General features: G+C 42.3%; 1 protein-coding gene across 1 annotated transcript in view; it reads left to right on the top strand.

Moving 5' to 3' along the window:
* LOC311057688 (trafficking protein particle complex subunit 14-like) overlaps positions 1–21835 on the top strand; it is a 33259-nt gene extending 11424 nt beyond the window's left edge. The window contains exons 10-14 of the mRNA XM_084074717.1: positions 3769–3920; positions 5731–5867; positions 7782–7860; positions 7985–8099; positions 21465–21835. Of these exons, the coding sequence (XP_083930843.1) occupies positions 3769–3920; positions 5731–5867; positions 7782–7860; positions 7985–8099; positions 21465–21615 (634 nt within the window). The 3' untranslated portion in view covers positions 21616–21835. The remainder of the gene's footprint in view (positions 1–3768; positions 3921–5730; positions 5868–7781; positions 7861–7984; positions 8100–21464) is intronic.
* The last annotated feature ends 2656 nt before the right edge of the window (positions 21836–24491 follow it).

Raw genomic sequence — 24491 nt, 5'->3', positions numbered from 1 at the left:
AGAGAAGAGTTAGGATTTAGAAGGCATTTATAGAATTAATGACTTACACACTAACATTAGGCTATATTTAGTTTATTGAATTTCATAATTCCCTTAGAATCTATGTATGTAATCATGGTATTGCATCTTTAGGTTGTTTCCAGAGGAACCTTTGTGTAACATCGTGAAAACAGAAGTACAGCTTGTGTAATGTATAGTCACTATGTTGTCACTGCCAGTAATAGAGAACATATAGTTGGAGCTATGCCCACCGTTTTTCAAAAAGAGAGGGTCAATAATAAGAGAGAATCATCAGTTTGAAGTAGAATGCTTCGGTTCTATGTACAGGTATAGGCTACATTTGAAATATGTGTTCTGGCGTGGGGTTATGAATGGATTGATAACAGACAGAAAGCTACCACCGCTGCAATATTAACCAGAGGTGGGGACTTGGACTCGAGACTCGAGACTCGACTTGACTTGAAGTCCCGATTTTGATGACTTGAGACTTGCTTGACCAAATCAAAAATAGACTTGGACTTGCTTGGGACTTGAATGCCAAAGACTTGAGACTTGACTTGACTTGAACACTAAAGACTTGAGACTTGACTTGACTTGAGCCCTCGTGACTTGAAAATTCAAGTCTTTTCAAGTCACCTTCAAGTCACTTTCAAGTCACTTAGGCAAGCCAAAAATGTTTAAAAAAGTGTGCATCAACTATAATGTTATTAGTCAGAAATCCCGGCCGTCAGTGACACCTAGTGTAGTGTTGCCAAAGCTGCTTATTTACCCTAACCTTTGGACAAAATTTGGTTTGTTTTTGGCTTGTTTTTGGAAGTCGGTTCGCTTGTTTCTCTCCCGATACTTGTCAACACTGGCCCACATGTTGCACGTTACCAAACAAACAACACACCGACTTCACTCCTGCCGTCGCTGCTGGAACTGAAGCCAGGTGGAATAAAATGTCAACTCCAGCAGTTATAGCTTTCGGTTTTAAAGATAGACAAGACGAGAAAAGCAGTATGCAAGGCAAGACCTATACTTCACATTAACATTACTGCGTGCTAAGTGCAAACTATAACCAGTGGTGGAAAGTAACTAAGTACATTTATTCAAGTACTTTACTTAAGTACAATTTTGACTTATTTTTTACTTTACTGAAGTATTTGCAATTTTCAGTACTTTTACTTCTACATTATTTAGCAGACGCTTTTATCCAAAGCGACTTACATTAAGTGCATTCAACATAGGTAGGGAACGAAACTACTAATCACCAGAAGTCTTAAGTGCATTTTCTGCAAAAACAAGCAACCAAGAGTATACCTAGCGCTAAGGTAAAAGTGCAATATATCAGCTACCTACTTCTACTCAACTACATATGAGAGGCAGATATTAGCCTACTTTTACTCCACTACAATTATTTGAACATTTAGGTACCAATTACTTTGTAGATTTTGGTTATTAATACAAAACATACATTGACCACTTCAGCGCTATATACATTTCCTCTTCTACCCCGGATTTGAACGCGGTTTCCAGTGCAAGTGCTGAAATTTCACCATCGTGATAATAGAGCCTGCCTGCTTGATCAGAGGATACACTGAATTTGTGTCAGATCCTGTGTCTAGGTGAGACATGGCCTTTGACATTATCTAAATGTCTCAATAGAAGAGCAGGGAGACAAAATACAACCACCCTGATTGTATAAGTTATATTGTAGTAACATACTCTACCATACAGATTGTACAAAATTACATTATATTCATTAAAAAGGGCCCTTTTAAACCCTGTCCTCAAGGAGGATATTAAAAGTACAGTATCTGCGTTCTGTTGGCCTGGAAGAACCCATGTTTTAAAACAAATGCAAATTGTGAAAAATGCTCATGATTTATGTAAATCTTTACATATCTTGAATTAACATTTTGACTTGTTTGGGACTCGAAACAAAAGGTTAGGACTTGTTTGGGACTCGAAACAAAAGGTTAGGACTTGTTTGGGACTTGAAACAAAAGGTTAGGACTTGTTTGGGACTTGAAACAAAAGGTTAGGACTTGTTTGGGACTCGAAACAAAAGGTTAGGACTTGTTTGGGACTTGAAACAAAAGGTTAGGACTTGTTTGGGACTCGAAACAAAAGGTTAGGACTTGTTTGGGACTCGAAACAAAAGGTTAGGACTTGTTTGGGACTTGAAACAAAAGGTTAGGACTTGTTTGGGACTTGAAACAAAAGGTTAGGACTTGTTTGGGACTCGAAACAAAAGGTTAGGACTTGTTTGGGACTTGAAACAAAAGGTTAGGACTTGTTTGGGACTCGAAACAAAAGGTTAGGACTTGTTTGGGACTTGAAACAAAAGGTTAGGACTTGTGTGGGACTCGAACCAAAATGCTAAGGACTTGTGTGGGACTCGAAACAAAAAGCTGAGGACTTGGACTTGACTTGGGACTTGGCTGTGTTGACTTGGACTTGACTCGGGACTTGAGAGCAAAGACTTGAGACTCGACTTGGACTTGCAACATAGGGACTTGGTCCCACCTCTGATATTAACACATATTTTCTAGCACTAGCGTTGTATACGTACCTTCCCCAAACTCACTATGAGAATGAGAATACTGTAGATCAAAAGATTAATGAATGAATGAATTAGCGATTATGAAAGCCATAGAGGTGCTTCGCACGTAAACAACTGTTTCACAACAGGTGAAAAAACACCTGCTGCAAAGGTGATATTCATGTATGTAATGGTAAAAAGTTATCCTATGCATTACACACACTACATTTTGTTTATTGAGATTTCATCATTCATAATTTCCTTAGAATCATGGAGGCTAAACATGGTATAAAATATTTAGGTGATTTACAGTGGAAACCTTTGTGTAAGCCAGTCCACTCCAATGATTCGCAACGCAATTGTGCAACTGCAATACTTGCAACTACTTGCAACCATTTCCCTAAAGACACAGGCCTGCAACAGGTCACTCCAAACCGCTGCAACTGTCTTGCAACTGGGTTGCAAGTTGCGATATAGTTGTATTGGTGTGGACTGGCCTCAACATCTTTCATGTTGCCACTGCCAGTAATAGACAACATTTTTTAGCTAGGCTACTTTTCTGAAAACATGTTGTCTGAGATATGCCCACCATTTTCCAAAGAGAGAGGGTCAATATTGAGATAAAACCATCCGTTTGAAGTGGAATGCTTCATTCGGTTCTATCGATAATTTTGAAAAGTGTGTTTTGGCATGGGGTTATGAATGGAGTGATAACACACAGAAAGCTACCACCGCTGCAATGCTATCACATATTTTCCAGCACTAGGGGTGTATACCTTCACAAAAATTACTAGGAGAATTGTTCCCCCCCCAGATACCATGGCCCAAAAGTTGGGTCCTGGCTCAGACTATAACAGTCATGACAAAAACTACACGTAAGATAATGCAATAATGTATAGTGACTTCTTTGGCCTGCTGGCATTGTGCCCAAAACATCTGACTTCTGCGGTTTGCACGCACGCACGCACGCACGCACGCACGCACGCACGCACGCACGCACGCACGCACGCACTCACTCACTCACTCACTCACTCACTCACTCACTCACTCACTCACACACACACACACACACACACACACACACACACACACACACACACACACACACACACACACACACACACACACGGGTGAAAAATGATCAAATATGAAAATCTTTTTTTACGACCATATTTGGGGAATGTCATTTCTGGGCTCAGCTTGACGGGCCCTATTAAACTGTAGGCTCCGCCTCTCCGCAGACTCCCCAGCGTGCGATTGGACAAACCCAGGTTCGTGATGACAGCCAGCTGCCCCAGCACCGCCCAGGTCAAAGGGCACTTCCTGGTTCGATACAACCTGTTCAACAACCTCCAGGACTTCCTGTCTGTCCGCCTGGTCTGGACGCCTGAGAGTAAGAACCGTGGCGCGCGCGCGCGCGTGTGTGTGTGTGTGTGTGTGTGTGTGTGTGTGTGTGTGTGTGTGTGTGTGTGTGTGTGTGTGTGTGTTGTATTACTATACATGTGAGTCCCCATAATTAGAGGTCAGGTTTAGGGGTTGGAATTGGACTTAAACATGATTTATACATAGTTCTGTGTGAGTTTTTATAAATATTGAACCAAATAAAAGTATTAAAACATTGGTCAAAAAGTATTGACCTTGTGACTAAATAATAACTAAATTGTACCCATTGGAACACAGCTTCTTATTTTTTATTTTTTTTACATTTCCTGAAAAGTAACAGCTTTGAACATACTGTAAGAGGTTTCCACATTACAGTGATGTTTGTGTGAGCAGTTTTGGGGGTGAACTATCACTTTAATATGCAAAGTGTGCAAAGTGCCAGTTTGTCAGTATTGAGGCATGGTGGGTGAGGCTGCTATGTGCGTAGATATGAGCTATGTTTGTAGATATGTGGGTTTATGTGTATGTGCGTAGACACTTCATTTGATATGTACATAGATATGAGCTATGTTTGTAGATATGTGGTTAGGTACACTGTGCTATGTGCGTAGATATGTTCCTTATTGCAAGAGGTTTGACTTCCCTTTACTGAAAACACTGATGGAAAAAGTACTATTTTTTTTTACTTAAAGGACAACTTTGTTTTTTTTACAACCAAGGTTTATGTTTTTTTTCTCGATATTTTTTACAGTGTGCGGGGGCATTCTGTCCGGTGGCTAAATATGTCTTTTTTTACACAATAACCCGCCATTTTCTTTATTATTATTTACAGTAGCTCTTCTAGCCCCCAATAACTGATATCTGGCCTTCAAAGACCTCAGGACCTTTTTTATTGTGTAAAAAAGGCATATTTAGCCACCGGACAGAATGCCCCCGCCCACTGTAAAAAATATCGCTAAAATTGCTAAAACTATAGAAAGCAGTAAATAAATAAAAAATAACACTCATCTTTTATTTACTTTAATGACAATCTAAAATATAAACCTTGGTTGTAAAAAAACAAAGTTGTCCTTTAATCAAATGTATCAATACTCTATTCTAGAAAGTCTGTTACAAGTACAAGTTCGGTATACAAAATTGACTTGAGTAAAAGTACAAAAGTATTGGCATCAAACAGAGAGTTGAAGGGTCCCCTTATAACGTCTTAAAGAACAGTGCCTCTCAACCCTCTCAGGGGTCCCAGGGGTCCCTGAGAGGCTTCCTGTGGGCCCCTAGCTAAATTAACTAGTACAGTATAAAAATCTGTTTAATCACTTTAACCCTTCAATACGACTATTTGCTTGTAGATGTGGTATTAACCCATTAACCCATTGAGACCTGAAGCCGATTCTACATGTCTCCTAAATCCCAACAGTTTTCTGAAAAACGTATATTTCTATATCAGTGGTGCTCAATCTTTTTCATGTCAAGGACCCCATCAAAATATCTTGTTCCAGGGACCCCCAGAAGCAAAGATTTGAGTTAAAAATGTTCGCTTTAAAAATATATATTCAAAGATTTTCACACATTTCCACGATTTTTCAAAAATAGCAGATCTACAAGCTCATGAGCTATGAGCTTGTAGGTCTGCAATTTTTGAAAAGCCAATGTGTGAAATAATGGTTAAAGTGGTTACACAGGTGTGTCTTAATGGGATAACCCATTAAAACCTGTGTGTGTGTGTGTGTGTGTGTGTGTGTGTGTGTGTGTGTGTGTGTGTGTGTGTGTGTGTGTGTGTGTGTGTGTGTGTGTGTGTGTGTGTGTGTGTGTGTGTGTGTCAGGTCGTGTGCAGGGTGAAGACAGTGCGTTGGACGCGGTAGTGTGTGTGTCTCCTGTCAGTAACCTGGGTCCCAGTCGTAAAGGAAGCAGTTTGTCCTTTACCGTGGCCTTCCACATACTGAAGTCTGGACTCTATGAGGTACACACACACACACACACACACACACACACACACACACACACACACACACACACACACACACACACACACACACACACACACACACACACACACACACACTCACACACACCAGTGATTATCAACCTTTTCAGGTCGTGACACCCTAAAATAACCATATTTGAACTGGGGACCCCCAAAATAATCATATTGAACTGGGGACCCCCCACCGTGCTTATTTTCTAAATCTTTGCCTCTTTCTCATATTATTTGACAATTTGGCTAATGTTTGACCTGTTTTTATAGTATTGTTTGTTGATTACTTTAGTTTTTTTTAGGTATTAAAAAGGTCTTAAAAGTCCTTAAATTGTCACTTTACTGTCATCTGGGGACCCCCCCCCCCAAAACATATGGGGACCCCCAGGGTAGCCTTGACGACCTTGCAGGCTTAATGCTAAAATATAATGTATATAGCGTGTCATGTAGACAAATGCCAGGTCATTGTTGACCTGGCATCTGATGGTGTTTATAGTTTCAATGTACAGATTATAGATGTTTTGTTATCGGCACTCGGTGCCGCGCTATGAGCTTGTAGATCTGCTATTTTTGAACAGCCCAAAGTGTAAAATAATGCTTTTTAGCTCAAATCTAAAAATGACACAGTTCCAGGTCTTAATGGTTAAAGAGTGTCTGCTAAATGCCTACATTGTAAATCGTAAATTGTAAACATACAGGATAACAACACAAGGGGCCTCATTCGCTCGCCACAACTTTTTGCTTATGTGCATATCAGCAACTTACCATGTCTGATTCAAAAAACATTTTTGGTTCGTGGATTTAAACAGACATGAACACGGGAGCAGACTTATATACCTCAAACCTTTCATATACAGTACGTTATTAGAAAGCCTTATTCTCCATGTAAAATCAATAACAATAGTGCCAAACCTCAAATTAAATATTTTATGTGCCCACCATTTGTCATCACATATTAAAGACAAGAACACATTATGTATGTAAATGATCTGCTTAAATATGATTGTTTTGTCACAAATGTAAACATTTGCTGCACTATTGATACTGTACCAGCCATGCTTCCTTCTATATCGTCTTGTTTCTGCATAGTGGACACACACACACACACACACACACACACACACACACACACACACACACACACACACACACACACACACACACACACACACACACACACACACACACACACACACACACACACACACACACACTTCCCTTTATGGCTACGAGAGCCAGAGAGACAATTTTTGGCACCATGTATATTTAGTGTGAAATATGATCTACTGGTTCTCACATTTCAACATAAAGTTGATGATCAAATTGACCACTTCTGTAATTTGGTCACTTCTCTATTCTTTTTCTCTCTCCTTCACTTCTTACTTGACCACAATGTAAACAAAGCCCCGTAGGGCTTTGTGTGTTATCATTTTAACAATCATTGTAAACCGTACCTCTGTACAATTTGAAAACTGTTAATAAAGTAATAAAGTATTCAATGAATCAATCAATCTCGTCTTTGATTTTGAATCAAAAGATTTTAAAATTGTCGTTAAAGTTAAACACAAATTCAAGCGTTTTTCAAAAGAATTCCATAAAGAAAAAAAAGAAAGAAAAGAAAATATCTCCAAGCTCACAACACGTTGCATCGTGACGTGTTGTGAGCCTGTAGATCGGTTATTTTCACTGGTTTGGGTCTCGAGCTCAGTTTGGGAACCTCTGCTATAGATTATCGTGTGTGTGTGTGTGTGTGTGTGTGTGTGTGTGTGTATGTGTGTGTGTGTGTGTGTGTGTGTGTGTGTGTGTGTGTGTGTGTGTGTGTGTGTGTGTGTGTGTGTGTGTGTGTGTGTGTGTGTGTGTGTGTGTGTGTGTGTGTGTGTGACTGTGTGTATGTTTCAGCTCAGTCAACACATGAAACTCAAACTGCAGTTCACCGCTTCAGTGTCAAACCCCCCTCCTGATGCAAGACCCCTGTCACGTAAGACCTGTCTGTCTGTCTGTCTGTCTGTCTGTCTGTCTGTCTGTCTGTCTGTCTGTCTGTCTGTCTGTCTGTCTGTCTGTCTGTCTGTCTGTCTGTCTAACCTGTCTCTCCTGTCCTTCAGGTAAGACCAGTCCATCCAGTCCAGCCATGAGGGACTTGTTGGACAGACACCAGTCCAGTCTGGGACGCTCACAGTCCTTCTCCCATCAGCAGCCCAGTCGCTCTCACATCATGAGGTGAGACAGACAGACAGGCAGACAGGCAGACAGACAGACAGACAGACAGACAGACAGACAGACAGACCCCAGGGGGGTCCCTAAATGATTTTGGGGGGTCCCCAGATGATTAGCTTAATGTGCAACATTGTTTTCTCACTCAACAGTAAACAAACCAACATACAGTATTATAAATATCATACATTACATTACATTACATTACAGTCATTTAGAAGACGCTTTTATCCAAAGCGACTTACAATAACTGCATTCAACATAGGTAGGGAACAAAACTACTAATCACCAGAAGTCTTAAGTGCATTTTCTGCAAAAACAAGCAACCAAGAGTATACCTAGCGCTAAGATAAAAGTGCAATATATCAGCTACCTATTTCCCTAAACAGATGAGACAAAATAGCAAAAATTGATACCCGACGGGTACCCGCGTTTGACGGGTGAAAGCGGGTGAAAATGTTACTTTGATAAGATCACGGGTACGGGGACGGGCGGTACTGAACTAATCGCGGGCGGGTATCATTTTATTGTGAAAATCAGAGAGCACTGTTTCGGCCCAAACAACGTCACTTGTTTAACTTAACACAGCACATCTGCATGGAGAACGCTGGTCAGTTATCTTAACTCACAAAAACACATTGAGCATCCTGTTAAACCTTCAAATTAAAACGATTTAAAACTAGAAAAAGTGCTCCTCGGAGCACAGGTCTCCACCAGGTCAGGTAGGTTATTGTGGGACAGCAATGTTCGGAATTTGGCAATCAGGATGTAATATGAAAAATCGAACGGAACCATCTTGACCACTTGACTATAGAGATAATGGGTACCGATTTGCATGATGTTTGGACACAATTTGTAGGAGTAATATAAAAAAGAAAACTGTTGCAAAAATTGGCCTCAAGGTGGCGCTATAATAGGGCAATGTTAAAATGGTGGCATTTGTTCCTCAACGTAATGCGAATGTGCGAGCAAAGTTTCACTGCAATCGGACCCTGCGTTCATGATTTGCGGCATTTTGTTCAAAACGGGCCACTCCAGCAAACTTTAGATGTACATTTTTGTCAATCAGGATGGACTATGAAACATCTAACAGATCCTTCTTGATCACATGACTATAGAGATCATGTGTACCGATTTTGGTGAAATTTGGATAAAATCTGAAGGCTTACAATCAAAAAATGTGTTTTACATAAGTCGGCCTCCTGGTGGCGCTATAAAAGGCAGATGTGAAAAATGCAGAGCAAAGGTTTTTCCTTGGCCTCTAGAGAGTGTGCATACAAAGTTTTACACAGATCGGTACAGTTATAGGCAAAAACACAAATTGGTCTGTTATAGCGCCACCATGAGGCTGATTTTAAAATTTTCAAGTAGCATTTCTTCCTTCCAAAATTTCACGGAAATTGCATGGTGTGTTCATGATTTGAGGCATTTTGTTCAAAACGGAGCAGTCCTGTAAACTTTGGAAGCCATTTTTAGCCAATCAGGATGGAATATGAAAAATCTGAAACACCCGTTTTGTTTAATGACTATAGAGATACTGTGTACCGATTTGCGTGCTGTTTGGACAAAATCTGTAGGATAACTGTCAAGAAATGTGTTTTGCACCAATCGGCCTCCTGGTGGCGCTATAACAGGCCCATGTGAAAAATTTGGGGCAGAGGTTCTGCTCTGGTATCCAGGGAGTGTGTGTGCACAGTTTCGCTACGAGCAAGCCAACGGTGCCGGAGATTAGCTGTACACAGACAGATCGAATGACGGACGGACGGACAGGGGGTAAAACATACTCTCTCGCCATGCCTTTCGGCCTGGCGGAGACAAAAACGAGTCAACGACACATGTGTGCTGCGTAGATGCGCGTTTGCGCGCGTGGCTTAAGCTCGCTCCTCCGTCTTCACTTGATTTCTGTACGAACCTGACCACTGAATGTTGAAGGCTGCTATCTTTTTCAACACACTTTTCAATAGGATTTACATTTTACTCTGCATGTAATCACGGGTAAACGGGGAGACAACGGGTCGTTTATTTGACGGGCGGGGCGGGTCTGGTTCGTATTTTGAAATAATCACGGGTGACGGGTCAGTCTACGGATCTGAGTATTGACGGGCAGGGCGGGCGCGGGTTCTCAATTTTTTTTTATTGTTCTGATAATGATGTACTATTTTTAAACATTTTGGACAAAATAGCCAATTTTAGATCAAGGTGCCCATTCTTCTTGTATCCCCCCAAATGGGACATAGGAACAGTGACATTACAACCAACCAATAGTAACTAGTTACATCACATCAGAGCCTACTCAAGTTAAAGTGTTATGAGTAATTGTTTTAATATATCGTTTTAAGAATAAGAAGTCTTAAACATGCTCAAATGTGGATTTCAGATTAATGTATCAGCCTGTGACATCAGTCATCTGTATCACTGGTTCTCTTTCTTTAGTCTCAGGTCACCTCTGTAAATAACCTTTGAATAACCCTAACCCAAGTTAACAAACAGCTGGCTGGCACTGTGCCATCTTGGTACCCGCAACAGTGACCGCATAGCCATATGCCATTATATCTTCGCTGTTGGGTGGAAACCTTTTTCTTATTATAGAAACAAGAATGACAAGTCATAATAAAGCCGCATGCGGCAGGCTTTTTTGGCCCCAATCTTGTCAACAACACAACATTTAACTATAAAGAAATGAAGATGACAAAAGACAGCTAATGGTTGTCAGGTGATGGACAATTAACACGTTGCAGAATGAATGAAAGATGCAATCAGAGTGATGCACAGCGAGCCACACAGTATAGGCAAAATAATAATAGTATTCAAATAGTAGCTTTAAGGCTACTAATCATTTATTAGCCTGGGCAGCATTCCATTTTCGGGTATATGATCCGGTCGGGAGCGGAAGTAAAAAAAAGAAAAAGTGGCCGGATAGGCAGAACCGGAAAGACGTCTCACCCCAAAATAGGTCCGTGCTAATAAAATCCTTGATACGGCATTGTTTAGCTTGTTTTTTAAATGTAAATGTGCGTGCACTATCCGGAGACTATTTAGCGTCGGTATTATCCCACGGGGAAATTCTATTCCATTTAAACCGCAAAACCGGATAGGCAGAACCGGAAAGAGGATTCTTTTTTCTTTCTTTTTTTTCAGTAGGCGTGGTCTAGACCGGATCATATGTTGTCTTCTGGAACGCAGACCAGGCTTTCCTCCGAGGTGGAAAGACTGGTGATGCGAGGTTAATCATTTATAGAGTTCTCAACGGGCCTGAAAATGAAGGCTCGGCCCTAACTGGGCCCGACTGGGCCGGCCCGGGGCTCGGCCCGAACCCGACTATTGCCATCATGTTAGGCCCAAAACCCGAAAAAAAAGAAAAGAAGATTTTCGATTTTTTGTTTTATTAAATATTTTTAATATTATTATTCTGTTCTGAATATATATTTATCTATTATGAAGATGGCGCTGACGGCAGCGGACATTAACTTACACTGTGCTTACACTGTGCTGATTTAAATGAAGTTAAATCCTTATCTTGCTCACGCACCTCTGTGCAATGAGATGCATCGTCTGCATTTCTCTGCCTCTCTCGACCGAGTCTTTGTCTCCCCCCTCCCGACTGTTTGAGACCGACTCGAGACTGTTGTTAACCTATTAGCTTAAGTTTACACGCGTTGGGTGAACACTTTTATAATACTGAACTAAACGCGGGTGGATTACATTGTATTGTGAAAATCAGAAAGCACCGTTTCTGCCACTTGTGTAACTTAACAAAACACGACGGCATAGAGCACGCCGGTCAGTTATCGTAATTCACAAAAACACATTGAACAGCCTGTTATACCTTCAAATTAAAACCATCTGAAAACGTCAACAACGACACATGTGTAGTGTACTGCGTGTATGCACGTTCTCGCGCGTGGCTTGCTATATATGGAAAACTCGCTCCTGCGTTCTTCAATTGATTTCTGAACGAACCTGACCACTGAATGTACACTATTGTTGAAGGCTGGTGTACTGTAGACCGAAATTGCCGTGGGTTTTTGTATTAAAAGGGCCCTTGATATGGATGCATCATGCAGTAGGCAGTAGCTCTGAAACATGAATGTGAACCATGGCTACATATGCGGCAATGGATTACAAGAACGCTCGTCCCCAAACACACTCGCCCGGGTCTAATCCGGCGGCCTCTGTCCGCGAAATGAATGGGGGTGAGTGTGTTTTGGGGCGAGTGTTCTGTTTACCTCGCCCAGAATCGCTTTTTTTTTTACTCTCTCACATAGTTAATACATTTGATTTTGGGATGTACAATACATGAAAATTACGGGATTAATAACGCAACTTGCGTCGAGAACTAATGGAGAGTGGACATTACCGCGTTTGGCTAAAAACAGTTAGTAACATCATACAAGCATACAAGCTAACTATTAGCCAAATTCGGCTAGCGCTCAGACGAATCCACTGAGAGAGGCGTGTCTAGTCCCATAGCTTGGGAGGACGAGGGCGCCCGTTCAGAGTATGGGAAAGTATCCCATTGGCTTAAACGACAGCCAATCACGCAAAAAAAGTGTCGCAAACATGTCGGAAATCTGTCGGGTCAGAGTCAGACTGAATATAGAGCCGCTATGCTTTTCAGCATGCGGCTAAAAATCTATTAAAACAGTGAAAATAGTCGATCTACAAGCTCACAACCGGGGCTTAATAGGCTCTATGCACAGCAGCCATTATTGGGAATGAATTGGGCCCCTTCCTTACTTCCTTCACAGGTGTTACCAATAATACTAATTAAGGCTCTGTTCCATTTAGTGTGGCATAGTGGTTGTCTTATTTTCAAGGACCCCCATAACTCTGAGAGTGTACAAATGGAACCAAATGGACCCGTACACTCTCAGAGTTACACACCCACCATAAGGGGCCATTTGGGAACCAAAATGGAGTGTTTCTAGTGAGCCAACATGCACGATATCAGCACCCTGACCAGAATGGAACAGAGCCTTCATTAGTATCATTGGCAACACCTGTGAAGGAAGTAAGAAGAGGCCCAATTTCTTTCCAATATGGCTGCTGTGCATAGAGCCTATTTGTGCCGGAGCGTGTCTGCGGGAGCTGCCTCCTGCACTCCTGGGACCAGACATCTCCATTTATGGGCACAAAAGACAGACAGGCGGTTAAAACGGGTGCTATAACAATGTGCATTGCAAAACAGGGCGGGGCATGCATTCTCTATTTTCATTGTTCCCAACTTGCATCGTTCCCAAGTAGACCGGTGGCTGACAGGTCTATAGTCACATGAATGCACATACTGTATACACATACAATACATTTTTATTTTAGTCGGGTTCAGGAGCTCTGGCACCTAATCATATACAAATTAAGCACACATAGGGGCGCGTTGTAGATTGGCTATTTTCACTACTTTTGTGCGACACTCTTGTATTATGTAGGGCAGGGGTCTTCAACAGGGCGTCCGGGACCCCTAGGGGGTCCTCAGAGTTACTACAGGGGGTCCGCCAAATCTTTGTGTGATAGGATTATTGTTTTTTACCTCAACCACTTGAACCCTAGCATCCCTTTTCTGAGGAGAACTTTAGCCAAAAAATAGCAGATCTACAAGCTCGCAACGTCTCGCGCTGCGAGGCGTTGTGAGCTTGTAGATCGGCTATTTTAAATCGGCTATTTTTTGGCAAAGAGGTGTTTGGTGTAAAGGGGAAAAAGAGCGGACCAAGTAAACAAAAAAAGTTACATCTGAAACACAATTTTTATACATATACTAGACCATACCCTTCCAGGGATTTGTTGTCATAGGCCTGGTTGCTTGTTTCTCGCAAAATTTGGCAACCCTGTAAAAAAAGGTTTAAGCTCGTTCTCTGTGTGTGCCAAACGGCGACGCACGCGCAGTTTGATCATTCATCCCATAGCTTGGGGGGCTGTGACCATGGCGACGGCTGTAAGCATGGCGACGATAGCTCCCATAGCCCGAATTATTTTACATGAAAACGCTAATAAACAGCTGACATTTGGGGAAACTGTAAAACGGACGTCGCTGTTCCGTGCGCATGCTAGTGGTCAATGGCCGTGTGCAAATGCAGATCAATTGCTCCAGCCACTGAGGAGAAGCGGGCAGAACAGATTTTGGGGACAGACGGGGACAGAGGTTTGGGGAATTATGATTGTTGGGCCATACATAATATATGTTAGGCCCCATGCCATGGTTGGCGCCCCGTGCCGGACTTTGGACATGTCTGGCTTACCGTCTATAAATACAGAGACATTAAAGTACATGTGAACTGAAGGTTTTCACAGGAAACACATGTCATACTATCATACTAATGAATGAGGAAATTACTTTAACCACAGCACTTCAGCCTGGTTTCCAGTCAGGCTCACTGACACACTGACACACACGGACAGACGCCGGACAGACAGAGAGACCGCTCAGAGAGACATTTACAGAGACAAACAGAGAAACAGAGAGACAGCTCATTGACAGACAGACACCAAAATAGATAAGGTTCATATCAGAATGTCTGGGATCAAAGGGATTCAACTGGTTTTAATTCTGCTGCTTGGAGTCGACAACTCTCTACAGGACCGAGTCGACATGTACGGTAGATCTGGAGACACTGTCACTCTGCCATCTAACGTGTTACCTGGATATGCTGGCTGTGAGTCAACTACGTGGATTTATGCCGGAAAAGACAACCAACCTGTTTCTGTGGCTGAGTATGGTAAGATTAATAGTGATGTAACCCCATCTAAAGCAAACAGAATGAGTTTGAAGTCTAACTGCTCTCTGACTGTTAAAGATGTCACAGCTGAAGATGTTGGTGAATATACCTGTCAACAATGGAACAATGAAAAACCCATGAGAAAAACTGGAGACGATAAACAAATCACTCTGTTTGTACTGGACGTCACCAGAGGAAACAATGGGACAGGACTGACACTGACATGTTCTCTGTTTGGTATCGACATGAACTGTGAGCATCACACTCTGAGCTGGATGAATAAGAACGGTACCCTGATAACAGACACCTCTCAGAGCCGTGGATGTTCTATCACTCTGACCAGCAGCCAACACGACCTGACCAACAAGTTCACATGTCAGGTGACTCGGGATGGAGACGTGAAGATAAACATCGACTTCCCAGGAGCCGTGAAGACACCGACACAACCAACCAAGCCTCCACCTGATCCTACGACCGCCTCCATCACCCAACAACCACCGACACAACCAACCAAGCCTCCATCTGATGCTACGACCTCCTCCTCCCTCCAGACAGCCTGCTCTGATCATCTCTACGTGGTAGTGACGGTGGTTCGAGTGGTAGGGACGGTGGCCATCTTCCTCATGCTCCTCTCTGTGATTCTCATCAGCAGACGAACCGCCACCGATACCCCAACCATCGACCCCAACGCTGTGATAGACCACTGAAGCAGCGGATCCCAGCCTGTTTTCCCTCTACACCAGCTGACCGTGACATTTTTGTCCCCTTTACACCACCTGTCCCCAACCTGTTTTCCCTCTACATCATCTGTTTCCCCTCTACACCACCTGTCGCCAACATGTTTTCCCTCTACACCAGAAGTTTTAAACCTGTTCTCCCTCTACACCAGCTGTTCCCAGCTTTGTTTCCCTTTACACCAGAAGTGTTCAACCTTTTCCCCTTCGCACCAGCTGTTCACAACATTGTTTCCCTCTACCCCAGCATTTTTAAACCTGCTTTCCCTCTACACCAGCTCAACCTGTTTCCCTCTACACCAGCCGTTTTTGACATAGTTTCCCTCTACACCAGCATTTTTTACCTGATTTCCCTCTACACTAGCTGAACCTGTTTTCCCTCTACATCAGCAGTTTTCAACCTGTTTTCCACCAGCGGTTCTCATCCTGTTTTTCCATTACACCAGCTGTCCTCGACCTTTTGTCCCTCTACACCAGCAAATCCCAACTGTTTTCTGGATCAGGGCCCACTTGAAAATCTGAAAAGTGTTTTGTGGCCCACCCATCTGACCACTTAACACGACCATGTTAAGTGGTCAGATGGGTGGGCCGCGTGCATTTTCATGTTTATTTTAACAATCGATTATTTTTTGGTAAGTGACACCCTCATGGGAACGAGCATTAAAGGAGCAGTTCAATCAAAACTTGACTTATTTTCTATCAGTTACACACCCCATGAAGCCTTTCATTCATGGAGTTTTTTTTTGTTTTTGTCAAATTCCTAAGACAATCATTATGTTGATTTGTATTTTCAGACAGATAAATCCTCTACACCAAATCTCTTTGCCAAAAATAGCCGATCTACAAGCTCACAGCGCCTCGCAGTGCGAGGCGCTGTGAGCTTGTAGATCTGCTATATTCGGCTAACGTTCCCCTCAGAGTAGGGATGCTATAGGGTTCAAGTGGTTAATGTAAAAAAAGAAAGAAAAAAGGTTCCTATCACACAGAGATTTGGCGGCCCCCCTGTAGTAACTCTGCGGACTCCCTAGGGGTCCCGGACCCCTTGTTGAAGACCCTGATTTATATTATTCATGTAATCAAACATATTTTAATCTCTACTGCATATTATTCATGTAATCAAACATATTGTAATCTCTACTGAGTATTATTCATGTAATCAAACATATTTTAATATTTACTGTATTATTCATGTAATAAAACATATTGTAATCTCTACTGAGTATTATTCATGCAATCAAACATATTTTAATATTGTGTATTATTCATGTAATCAAACATATTTTAATATTTGCTGTGTATTATTCATGTAATCAAACATATTTTAATATTTACTGAGTATTGTTCATGTAATCAAACATATTTTAATATTTACTGTGTATTAGTCATGTAATCAAACATATTTTAATCTTTACTGTGTATTATTCATGTAATCAAACATATTTTTTATATCTGCTAGATATTGTATTCTTTGCTAACATGATGTCTTGATGAGTCTTCATGATTTATTATGATGGATTAGTACGAATATGTTAATTAATCATACAGTTTGTTATCTTGCTATTTCATAATCTGCCCATGCATTTAAAACGATTGCAAAATATATTTAACATCTTTAAACATTTCTTTTCAGTAAATTTGTAAAAAATATTTTGACTTTTCAATTAATTGGAATAAAAACGTGATTTGAAAATATCAACTTGTTGTCATATAGTCTATTTAATTGTCTTAATATTTACTGAAAGCTTACAACATGTCAGCTACTGTATGTAGGCGGGTGCAGTTATGGTTTGACCCAAAACAAATTGCAACAAAATGTTTTTCAATGGATTATTGTAGTATTAGGTGTACTTAATAACATATCAAAAGTTTACCAAAATCGGACCACTAGAAAGGTAACATTTTCAAGATGGCCGCCGCCAGTTCCTTAAACAGACCATTACTCCTTCATTATTCATCCTAGACAAGTAATGTTGGTGCCTAACCCCATGTTTTGGTAATCTTGAAATCTAATTAGCATATATAAATTATAGTCAAGTGATTACAAGTTTAATTACAAAGGAATTGGTTATAAGCATGGTTATAGCCACATATATATAACAATGTAATTGGACATTTCTCCCTTTTCTACATAATGCCCAGGATTGGTGATTTGGTAATTCACATTCTGTTTTTCAGGAGATTTATTTTCATACCAAAAAGGAATAAATTCATTATTACTGGGTGGTACTGTGACATTTGTAAAAACATGGCTGTAAGTGATAAACTGGGAATGTTACACAAATCTTGGAACAAATTCCTTACCGAGAAGTTTCTTCACTATTTTGTATGTAAAGGTAAAATTAAATAATAATCCTGGTCCACTAGGGCAGTGGTTCCCAAACTGGGGGTCTCACTCAACAGTACAAACCAACATAAAGTATAAGTGTACAGGGTATCTGTACCTTTCTAAAGTTACAATTTAATGACTCTTAAGACCTTTTTAATAGCAAATATTACAGTGGGGAAATGGCCCTTTATGGGCCTGGAGAGGATGTGCAAGTCAGCACAGAGCTATCACAACATTTAATGTCTACTGTCTTGGGTAGGGCTGGTAGAGGAGTGTGGCCGGATAGGGTTCAGATTTGCTTGTCACAGACATCTTATTCCTGAGATTGTAGTAGTTGTGTGGGGTTTTAGTGCAAAATTAATTTCAGATGTCTTTTATTTTGTGATTGGTACTGCTGGCAATAACCTTGAACTTTGATATTTTTTTCTGGATAATTTTAACTTTAAAAATTGATTTGAGGGCAGAGGACGCTCTGAGCCATAATGATAAGTCACTGGGGGCCCCTGGGAATATTAATGGTCAGCCCCCAACCAGACACCGACTCTCCTGTGAGCCAGTCAGACATAGGGACACCCCTGACTGCCTGACACAAAGTCATGCACCACGTGGAGGTCTTACAACCACAACTATGGGGGTGGGGGGGGTCCCTCCTCACTAACTATGCCCACTCACGAGTGCCCATCTCGGGCATAGGAGCCAGCATGGAGGTCCACTTGGGACCAGTGGGACTATCCAGTGAGCCAGGCGACATAGGGATACTCCTCTCAGCCTAACGCATAAGCTTAATTTCTGCCTCCTCCTCACTCTGTCCTCCAGCGTGAGGTGAGCGCAGGCTCCCTAAGCCACTTGGAGTGAAATCTGGCAAGATACAAGTGTATCTTTCATGTATCGTTTGGGGAACGGTCTTCATTGAAATGCGTGGCGTATAATTTCTCCTCCTCCACATGACAACCCTCCGAGCTCTGGAATAGTCCAGCAATCCAACTGTGTGACACGTCATAATTGCTGTCACTTCAAAATGACACTCCTTGCCTCCTCGCCTCCTCGCTCGGAGGCAGGGCTTAGGCGGAGTGGAGGACTTGAGGGTGGACACCTCGCGATTCACAACGTGCATCAGGGGCTGACAAGCCCCATTCTCTTTAGCTGCCTATGAGCACTCGTCCTGAGCTCCCAAGTGCCCCACTATAGCTTTAATGGGACATGTCTGAGCCAACTGTTGAAGGTTTTGCACCTCGGACATGGGGGAGAGGAGAAGCTCAGGGTCTCCTTGGCTCCTATAACTTTGCTCTTCTGTGCTCCAAGTGCCCAGGGAGCAATCCAGTGACCCCCACTCCCAATACTCCCCTGTACCCACCTGAGGGGAACCCTAGGCCCACTAAACTCTACACCAGACCACATTTTACCTAATCACACAACCCCACCCCCATACTCCCCTCTGCCTAGGCACCCAGTAGAGAAATGGGTTCTGAGTTCTGACAGCTCTGCACTAACCTCCGTAGCCACCCCTCTTTACACACTCACACTGATTGCCTTCCTAATGTGTTAAAAAAGTTTTTCAAAATCTTGTGTCTACAAGATGACAGTTTGATTCACATTTGATCCGCAGAGCTATCCAAAATGTTTCAATATTGCAAGCAATACTATATCAACTGACAATATTCTCTTTCTCTGCCACCTTCTGAATGACTGAAAATTGTGACTATTGTTTTGTTGTGTTTTGAGGATATCTTGAAGCCTTGTTCCTGTAAAACAAATATAACTAGTTGAAACATTTCAGAGGGTTTTAATAGAGTCAAAAACTAAATATTGGATTTCACAATTATCTAAATGTATCTCTGCAATTTGGACAAGTCCTGTGGATTTCTATGACCCCAAAACATAGGGTTAGACACAAAAAGTACTTGTCTAGGATAAATAATGAAGGAGTTAGGTTATTTTAAAGATCTTTTGGCCATTTTGGACGCCATCTTGAAAATAACACCTTTCCAGCGATCAAACTTTGGTAAACTTTTAGTATGTTATTAAGGACACCTAATACTACAAAAAACTGTTGAAAAACGTTTTGTTGCAATTTGTTAAGGGTAAGGTGCTTTTTTTTCATAACTGCACCCGCCTAATGTACTATGTGTGGGTGGTCCTGTATTGAATGTAGAGTGTTGATTATATGGTTCAAATCATATTGCAAATGACCACATACTGTACCTGTAGAGGGACAAAGAATATGAATATTATTATTGACTCGTATGCACAGGACAATACTAGAGCACATGAAGCAGAGTGAAAACAAATACAGGAAAAATACATATACAATTTAAATTGTCTTTTGACGTTATCAGGGCGTTCCCCTGCAAGAGTTGCTATTTTGGGACACATACACCTGCCTTACCCGCAAAACACCTGCACTACCCGTTATATTATGCATAGGTGTGGTTTGGGCTTTACAATAATAAAACCAATCACCGTGGCAGATGCCATTACCTTTAAGAGAAGACTGCGCTATCCATTATCCCCAAAGCAATCTTATGCACTCCTTTATCCCTGTCTGCAGTGTTGCCAGGTCTGCTTATTATAAGCCACATTGGGCTTGTTTGTGTGTAAAGTTGCTTGTAAATAATGGTAGAACGGTTGTGAGCTTGTAGATCGGCTATTTTCAAATAGCCAACATATATAAATATGCACATTGTTTAATGGCTGACATATATAGGTTTGAAGTGCTCATGTGGCCTATTATAGTCGCTTCTTTTGGGCTTGTTTTCATAGACCTGGTTGCTTATTCCTCCCAAATTCTGGCAACACCTCTTCAGCCGCACCGTGGGGAAAACATACACCTGATGTTTTGTTTCTAAGCTCTAGCCTTTGATTGCCTTTCAATAAAACCACATTTGATAGACATAGGTATCACCTACATGTTACTGATTAGAGGGAATGTTATATTCTTATAATCAGTTCATTATTTCCTGCGTAATCGATAAAACTCTTACTTCTTTGAAAAGACTATCGACACTCTCCCTTCTGCTGATTATAGGAAAAATAGAATCACAGAGATTTGTTGAGAATTAGTAGAGAGAGAGGGATCCTTTGAATGTTGTTCCGTCTCCAGACATCCATTGCAGGCACCCTCTACCAAACCAAGTTGGCATTGCGGGTGGTTTTAGATTCCGCTATACATTTTCCATAACGTGTGTGGTCAAAATAGCAATTTTGGGGATAATGCAGCAACACGCCCAAAGCCACACCTCCTTGCGAAAAAATAGTGGAGTGGGCATAATGAATAGCACTATAGTTCACTTCTGGAGTACCTAAGGGATTAAATGTCCTGCCCATGGACACAAAGCCTGGAGGAGCTGGGAATCGAACCGGGGACCTTCTGATTCCCTGATGACCGCTCTGCCTCCTGAGCCTACCTCCAATCTAAAGAGTAAAACATGGTGTGTGTGTGTGTGTGTGTGTGTGTGTGTGTGTGTGTGTGTGTGTGTGTGTGTGTGTGTGTGTGTGTGTGTGTGTGTGTGTGTGTGTGTGTGTGTGTGTGTGTGTGTGTGTGTGTGTGTGTGTGTGTGTGTGTGTGTGTGTGTGTGTGTGTGTGTGTGTGTGTGTCTTTCAGAACAGGAAGTGCGATGGAGCGTAGAGCCATCACCCCCCCGGTGGGCTCTCCGGTGGGCCGGCCCCTTTACCTTCCGCATCACGACAAAGCTGTGCTCTCATTGGACAAGATCGCCAAGAGGGAGGGGAAAGTGTTGGTGCTGGACAGCTAGGAGACAGACAGAGAGACAGGCAGACAGACAGACAGGCTGTATTCTTACAGACAGACAGACAGACAGACAGACAGACAGTGTTATTACAGACAGACAGTGTTATTACAGACAGGCAGGCAGACAGACAGACAGACAAACAAACAGACAGTGTTATTACAGACAGGCAGACAGACAGACAGACATAACCATGTCATTACAATACTCTATGCTCACTGTGAATGTTGTCATGGAATAAATTAAATAAAATAACCAATCAGATGTCAGCATGTTGGATGACATCACACCAATAATAAAGTGTTTTATTGTAATCATCAGTATGTGTGTTTAATTTATACTTTTTATACCAATTATAAATAAATATATATATATATATATGAAGCCAAGTCTGCTTATTATAAGCGACTTTGGCCTTGTTTTTATACAAAGTCACTTGTAGATATTGTAATGAAATCCAATGTCCACACAAAGGGTATAATCCAATAGAGTTTACTTGTAACTTCGGGCATGTACAAACAACAACGTGTAGTGTGTAGGTCACAACATACGACTGACGTAAAAGGCTAGAGCGGACCTGCTTTACGGCAGTGTCGTAACGTCGCTCTCTTAAAGGTGAACACACATATATAACATTATATGACATCTCCCCTTTTCAACTTTTGTTCTTTTCTTTTCTTGTAAACAAAAAAAAATTATACAGCAAATGTACTCAGGGCTTCTTCTCAGAAACAACAAAACAACATAGCATCATCAATGCACAAGATACACATTTCTATTTCACATCTTCCCTTTTTTTTTTTTTTTTTTAGTTGACAATCAGCAAAACATTGCACAAACTGAACAATAGATTCAAGAGTTTATTTTTGTTTTTCCGTTCTTAGTCTCTCATACTCACAGAGTCAATCTGTCCACGGGTTTGATCAGTCTGCCAGACCGTGTGAACAACTGTCCATCTTTTGTAGGCGGTGGACGGGCATTGGGTGTCGGTGAGGCAGTGTCAGTGGCAATGTCAGGGTCAGGCTGCTGTGTAGCAGCTTCCTGTTGCTGTCCATCTGGTGCTAGAGCTAGTATGTCTCCAGCCGGCACAGGGACATGTTGCAGGTGACGACGGTTGCGCCTCAGTGTCGTCCCCTGTTGTGTCTCGATGACATAGGAGCGTGGAGTTGTACTGTCACCAGCGATGACAGCAGGCGTTCCCCATGCGTGCTGATGGTCCAGCTTCACGAGGATAGGATCACCAGGCTTCAGCAATGGCAGGGGCTTTGCTCCATGGCAAGTGTTGAAGTAGAAAGCTTGTTTCTCCTTTGCATCCTTGCTCCTGACAGTTCTTAGGTTAGGCCATCGAGGTTGAAGGTTTTTCTCAAGTGTTGGGAGTGTGGTCTTAATCTTTCTGCCCATAAGCATTTCAGCTGGGCTCACTCCTGTGGTGGTGCATGGTGTAGAGCGGTAGCACATGAGAGCGAGTAGAGGATCTTTCTGTTGTAGAATCGTTTTTGTGATTTGAACTCCTCTCTCCGCATGTCCATTTCCTTGCGGATTATGGGGACTGGACGTTATGTGCTCAAAGTCAAACTCTCTAGCGAACTCTCGGAACTCCTCACATGCAAACTGGGGCCCATTATCGCTCACGGCCTGATCCGGGCAACCAAATCTGGCAAAGACTGTCTTTAGCTTTAACACCACCTGCGAGGCAGTGGTTGTAGGCATGTGGAGTATCTCAAGAAACCTGGAGAAGCAGTCTGACACGACGAGGTAGGTGTGCTTGTTATAATCACACAGATCCATAGCAATTCTTTTCCAGGGCCGGTCAGGTAGAGGGGTCGAGATGAGGGGCTCTTTTCGCTGCGTGTGTCTCATCTCACGAGTCACGACAAACCTGACAGGACTGGACTTTCTGTTTGATTTCAGATGAGATGCCAGGCCACCACACTGATGTGTTAGCCCGCTCTCTGCATTTTGTCAGACCCTGATGTCCATCATGGATCCGATCTAGGATATTTGCTCTCAAAGGGCTTGGGATTATCATGCGACATCCCCTTGTGACAATTCCATTGTACTCAGACAGTTCACTCCGTATAGGGAAATAGTCTCTGATGGCTACTGGAACATCGGCCACGTAGGCTGGCCATCCTGACTTGACACATTTCAGCACCATCTGCAGGTTGCTGTCAGCTGCTGTAGCTGCTTTTATGTTCTCCAGCCTTTGTGGTGTAGCTGGCATGTTATTAACAACGGCTGCAATGTAACACGCCACATCTGAGTGGGTGTCAGTCACTTCTGTCATGCACTGTAGTGGACTGCGAGACAGGGTGTCCGCTACAGTCAAGGTCTTGCCTGGTGCATATTCAGCAGTCGGTTTGAATCTCATTAATCTCATTAATAGTCTCTGGCACCTTATTGGAACATTGTCCAGGTCCTTTTTGTTCATTAGTGGCACTAAGGGCTTGTGATCGGTGACTAGCCTAAAGTTCTCAAGGCCCACAAGGTACTTCTCAAACCTTTCACATGCCCAGACGCTTGCCAGGCACTCTTTTTCAATCTGGGCGTATCTGGTTTCAGCCTCAGACAGACGACGTGAACAATAGGCAACTGGCTTCCAGTCTCTGTCGTGTAGCTGCAGCAGCACGCCGCCGATGCCATAACTGCTCGTGTCGGCAGACACAGCAGTAGGTCGATTCACATCGTAGAATTTTAGAACTGGAGCAGTAGACAGGATGTCTTTGATGCGCTGGAACGCCTCCTGCTGTGCGTGGTCCCACGTCCATGCAGTTTTAGATCTCAACAGTTCATACAGCGGCTGGCCCACTGTTGACAGGTTTGGGATATATTTTCCCAGGTATGTGAACATGCCTAGGACTCGTCTCAGCTCCTGCACGTTC

This window comes from Gymnoscopelus microlampas (assembly GCF_963454915.1).
Source record: "Gymnoscopelus microlampas genome assembly, chromosome: 12".
Classification (NCBI taxonomy): domain Eukaryota; kingdom Metazoa; phylum Chordata; class Actinopteri; order Myctophiformes; family Myctophidae; genus Gymnoscopelus; species Gymnoscopelus microlampas.
Note: the sequence above shows the minus strand (reverse complement) of the source record. Positions and strands in the feature narration are given on the sequence as shown.